The sequence below is a fragment of the Octopus bimaculoides genome, chromosome 2 (assembly GCF_001194135.2).
Source record: "Octopus bimaculoides isolate UCB-OBI-ISO-001 chromosome 2, ASM119413v2, whole genome shotgun sequence".
Taxonomy (NCBI): domain Eukaryota; kingdom Metazoa; phylum Mollusca; class Cephalopoda; order Octopoda; family Octopodidae; genus Octopus; species Octopus bimaculoides.
Window position 1 is genome coordinate 75,409,948 of NC_068982.1, and position 5,730 is coordinate 75,415,677.

The 5,730-nt window shown below is 36.4% G+C and overlaps 1 protein-coding gene across 1 annotated transcript in view; it reads right to left on the minus strand.

Moving 5' to 3' along the window:
• Positions 1–30: 30 nt before the first annotated feature.
• LOC106875358 (guanine nucleotide-binding protein subunit beta-5) overlaps positions 31–5,730 on the minus strand; it is a 77,810-nt gene continuing 72,110 nt past the window's right edge. The window contains exons 9-10 of the mRNA XM_014923450.2: positions 4,582–4,748; positions 31–684 (exon numbers count right to left, since the gene is read on the minus strand). Of these exons, the coding sequence (XP_014778936.1) occupies positions 673–684; positions 4,582–4,748 (179 nt within the window). The 3' untranslated portion in view covers positions 31–672. The remainder of the gene's footprint in view (positions 685–4,581; positions 4,749–5,730) is intronic.

Genomic DNA, 5,730 nt, shown 5'->3' on the forward strand with positions numbered 1-5,730 from the left:
TATATATATATATATATATATATATATATATATATATATATATACACACACACACACACATACCTATATATTTTATACATACACACACACACACATATATATACAAGTGCAGGTATATATATTCACAAATGTGTGTGCACGCGTGCATGCGTGTAGCTTTTGACGTATTCAGGAAAACAGAAAATAGGAGTGAATTGTGTTTATCTTTTGTTATTTAGACTTTGTGAACACGCACATACATATTGAATAGATTATACATATAACACATGTATGTATGTATGTATGCATGTAAGTATGTATGTATGGGTATATATATATAATCATGTGTGTATGTATATATATATATATATATATATATATATATATATGCACATTCAAACACAAAGCAGTTTCATGCATACACACAAAATGAATCTCAATCAGCTATCATTAATTGGCAGGACTTGAACAGTAGCCAGATTTGGACATTGGTCAACCTAATAATATTAGTGATATTGTTGCTACTGTTGTTTTTGCTGTTGTTACTGCTGCTGCTGTTGTTGTGTGAGAGGCAAGTCGATGAATAGAATCAAAATAACAAGAAATTTTTCAAGGAGGTGATGGTAAATTGGACCTCTTGCAGATGCGGAAAATACTTGCAAAATATTAATCTAGCAGAGCAGCCTGTTGGTTTCAAGCCCAAACCTGGAAAAAGAAGAAATAATTACATGAAAGTCACTTTTGACAAGATGGCAGTTGAAGGAAAATACCTCATTAGGGGGTATCTCATCATTTAATGCCCACTTTTCCATGCTTGCATGAGTCAGATGAAATTTGTCGAGACAGATTTTTTTTTGGCAAGATGCTCTTCCTGTTACCAACCAAAATAATATTTTCTCTTAGCTAGACAGGTTTTCTACAGAAGACTAGAAATGAACAACATTGCTTGTATACTGATCATATTCATTTACAACAAACATATGTCAAGACTAGGGTACACACAAACACACACACAATGGGCTTCTTTCAGTTTCCATCTACAAAATCCAAGGCTATAGTAGAAAACACTTGCCAAGGGGCCACACAGTGGGAAGCAAGCTTCTTAATGACATAGCCTCATCAGCACCCTATACTAAATACAAATATAGCAGGGCCTTATATATGTAAAACAGTGAGTTACAACAGTTTTTTTCTCGTTAACAGAGATTACCCATACTATTTATTAGTGGACAAAACTTCCTCTGGAGATGTTTAAAATCTGAAAACAATAGTCAAGGGAGTTAACTCCAATACGATCAGGTGGTGGAAGGTTTTTAAACAATGTGAATTCGACAAAGATCTGGTCTTTAAAGCTGATTGATAAAAGTTGGCTTTAAAAACAACCTGATCCTCTCTCAACTGCCCACCTCAAATCTGCAAATGTACTTTTATCAAATATCTTTAAGCAACTCATCATATTGGAATTAACTCCCTTGACTGTTTTCTATATTATACACCTCTTCAGAGAATTCTTGTGCACTAATTATTGGTATAATCTTAGTTCATTGAAGTTTTTTTGCAAGTTACTGTATTAAATATGCAAGACCCTACTGTATAAGTGAGTGAAAGGGAAGAGAGAGAGACAGCTAGAGAGGGAGGGAGAAAGAGAAAAAGAAAGGAGGGAGAGATATAGAATGAGACAGGTAGAGGAAGTTTTTCCACAAAATGAAAATATTAGATGCTTTAACAATCCATAATGAGGTTGATAAGCATCTCTTAATTCATATTACAAATATAACAAGAGATTTTTATTTTAATTTTATAAAAATAAATCAAAGCTTTTCGAACATGTTTGTATTTTTTATTTTACTTTATTTTGTTTTGCATTCAGTAGGACGGTCTTACGTGGGCTTATTTTGTTATAAATCTTATATTAAAAATACCAAGAATATTTAAATGGTCATGTGGTTAAGTAGATTGCTTCCCAATCACGTGGTTTCAGGCTCAATCATGTAATGTGGCACCTTGGACCAGAGTCTTCAACTATAGGCCGAGGCTGACCAAAGCTAGTGAGTGGATTTGGTGGATGGAAACTGAAAGAATCACTTACACACATACATACATATATATAATATTCATATAGAAGTTTGTGTTTGTATATCATTGTCTGATATCATATAATGGCTGTAAATGAGCATCACCATCATACAAGCGGTGTTGTTTGATTCGAATCTTCTGTGAAAAACAGGTCTGGCCATGGGGAGATATTACCTTGCTTGAAAACAGGTGAAGATTGGCAACAGGAAAGGCACTTGTATGTAAAAAATCTGTTGCAACAAATTTTGTGTGACCCAGGCAAGCATGGAAAAGTGGGTGTTAAAACAATGATGGTGATGATAATAAAAAGGTGTAAGACAATTTAGTCTAGATTACTGAAATGATAGCTCAGTCTTGAAGTGCATGATTTAGCATTTTACATCTGAATAGCAACCCCTATCGTTAATATCTCAACCATGAAGGAAGGAGTGAAATTTATTTTGTCATTCTGATTAACTGAAGCAAGCAGAATTATTTGTCTTTCCCATAGTTGTAATGCAAAAATGGAATAAAAATAAAATGTTTGAAGTCATGACTCAACAATCAAATGTCTAGTATTCTTGCACACAATTACATTGTGAAATATTTATATCAAATGTTACAAGGAACATTGACAGTGACTTTGAGGTACAATGATAAAAAAAATTTTATACATATAACTTCACATAAAAACAATATAATTAAAGAGTGAAATAAGCATCAGGGATACTTTGCTTCATTCAGGAGCTACTCAAAGGTATTGCAAGATCTTCTGAATCCACTGCAACATGGCAGACTTTTCCACATTATCATCAGGTATCTTAGGGCCACAAGTGTTTTGCCCCTTAGCCTGTACGCTTCACCTACAGAAAGATTCCACCTAAGGTCTCTTATTTCTTTATTGGAGCTAAACATAGAGGGGACAAACAAGGACAGACAAAGGGATTAAGTCGATTACATCGACCCCAGTGCGTAACTGGTACTTATTTAATCGACCCCGAAAGGATGAAAGGCTAAGTCGACCTCGGCGAAATTTGAACTCAGAACGTAGCGGCAGACGAAATACCGCTAAGCATTTCGCCCGGCGTGCTAACGTTTCTGCCAGCTCGCCGCCACCTAAGGTCTCTTGTCAACACTAACCCTAACCTGGATTCAGTTGCCATGCCTATCTCCTTGATAGCTTTCTTCAGTTGTTTGGGTTTCAGACCAATCTTCTGCAGGAAATATTATATCCATCTAACTGGAAAGCTATGGAAACTGACTTCAATAGGGAATGAAGCTGCATGCCATTCTTAACAAGAGCCTTGTCAGTTAAGTCTTGATATTTGGCTTTCTTCAGTTGGTGAGAAATGATCAGTTAGTCTTCTAGGGAACTGTAAGTGCAACCATAATGATTGTTCTTTTGCTCTTGTAGAGCAGGAACACGTCTGGTCAGAGTGATGTTACTGCTACCTATATTACTACTTTTAGATATCAAATAATGCCTTTACTACTTTACAAACATTAAATATTTTAATTACTATAGTAAATGTAATGTTAGTCCCCTATATTGCTAATCACTTAATTCTGAAGTATGTGTGGGTCAGCGAACCACCATCTATTTACAACTAGACACCACACAACTATTTACTAATCTCATCCTCTTTGGCACTTCAGGTTAACTAATTGGTCACAGTTCTGGCAAAAACTAGCAATGCATGTACTTCATTTCTGACAGAGATAGCTAAGGAACTGAAGCCATCCTCTTGAGTATATCCCATATTCTTCACACAACTCAAACACTTAACTCCCTAAATCCTCCAACTGGTCCACTCATAGTTGCAATAAAGCAGTACTTAGCCTGGAAAATATCACCCAGCCCTACAAATTCAATTCAATAGCTTTTGCTCACCACTATAATTCCAGCAAAGCCAATTGCTCCCTCTAATTCTTTGCTGTGGGTGTGCACAAATAAAAGAGAATCATGTGAGGAAAGAGGATGGTAGTGTATAGTGGGTTTGTAGCTAGATCCACAATGTCCTACTTGGCAGCAGAAAATGCCTCACAAGGCATGTGGCAGAGGCATGTTTGTGAAAGCCCAGATTCTCAGCAAGTAGTCAAACAAAATAACTGCTGCATGATTACAGTTATATCTGACATGGTTTGGTGATTGCATGGATAATGAAGATAAAATTAGCCAGACATTCCCAGGAGGGGTTGATATTGTTGGAAGGTATCTGAATCAGGGATATCTAGTTAATAGATGATCAATAGAGTATCCAGCAGTTCAATATGTAAAATATAAATAAATATCTGTAAATATGGAATATTGTTACAAAGTTAAACTATTTGTCTTCATTAAATATTTCTTCACATTTTGCAAATGTGAATATATTTATTTTCCTTACAAACACACACACACACATGACCAAGAAAATGAACACTGTCAGAAGGTGAAATTGTTGTGATCTCCAGTCAAAATCTTGAGAAGTGAGTGTTCCCACAGTGCCAGCTGTAAACAAAATAATAATATTCAATGATGTGTGTGAAATTGTATAAGATACTAACCTTTAGTGTGTAATCCCAGCTACCAGTACACAGAGCTGTACCATCAGGTGATACACCAAGACAGCTAACACGGTTTTCATGACCATACAATACACAGATACGGTTGCTCTTAAGGACATCCCATATATTTACGTTATAGTCATTATACCCAGCAAATAGTAACCGACCTACACATCACAGACAGAAACAGAGGATAAAGAACAGGATTACAAAAAAAGAAAATTATTTGTAAAAAGACATATCAACATAATATAACATTCACATTTAACACATTCAAGTGCACTTGGATGTGATAAGACTTTTCACTACGGAAATAGCCTTGTGAGAAAATTCTCCACTTAGATATGCATGAAAACATATTTGGAGTTGGGGGACTACAAGTGATGTCATATTTTTGTAGGATGCATGCATTTCTGTGTTGTTTTGCTTTGTCAGCTATGAAACGAAAATCTGTCACAGCCAGTAAGAATGAAATTATTTTTATTGAAACAGCATACAGATTGTTGGCTGGTTTACTTCAAACCACATAACTGCTGTCAGACATTAAAAAAACATAGCTTCTACTGTAGGATTAACAATGACAGACGAATTCAATATAATAAAGTATTTGGTAAAAATGTTATTTAGTGATGTCTGGAACTAGGGCTTACATTCAATAGATATTTCAGGCATCGCTGCGTGGTTTAAGTAGTGTGCTTTACAACCACATGATTTCAGGTTCAGTTCCACTGCAGAGCACCTTGGGCAAGTGTCTTCTACTATAGCTGAGTCAATCAATTATTTGTGAGTGAACTTGGAAGATGGAAACATCAAAAGCCCATTGTATATATGTGTGTCTATTTATATGCGCATGTGCACGCATGTGTGTGTATGTGTATATATGTGACTGTTGCCAGTGCCGCCTGACTGGCCTTCGTATGGTTTTCGAGCGAGATCGTTGCCAGTGCCCCTGGACTGGCTTTTGTGCGGGTGGCACATAAAAGACACCATTTCGAGCGTGGCCGTTGCCAGTATTGCCTGACTGGCCTTCGTGCCGGTGACACGTAAAAGCACCCACTACACTCTCTGAGTGGTTGGCATTAGGAAGGGCATCCAGCTGTAGAAACTCTGCCAAATTAGATTGGAGCCTGGTGTTGCCATCCGGTTTCA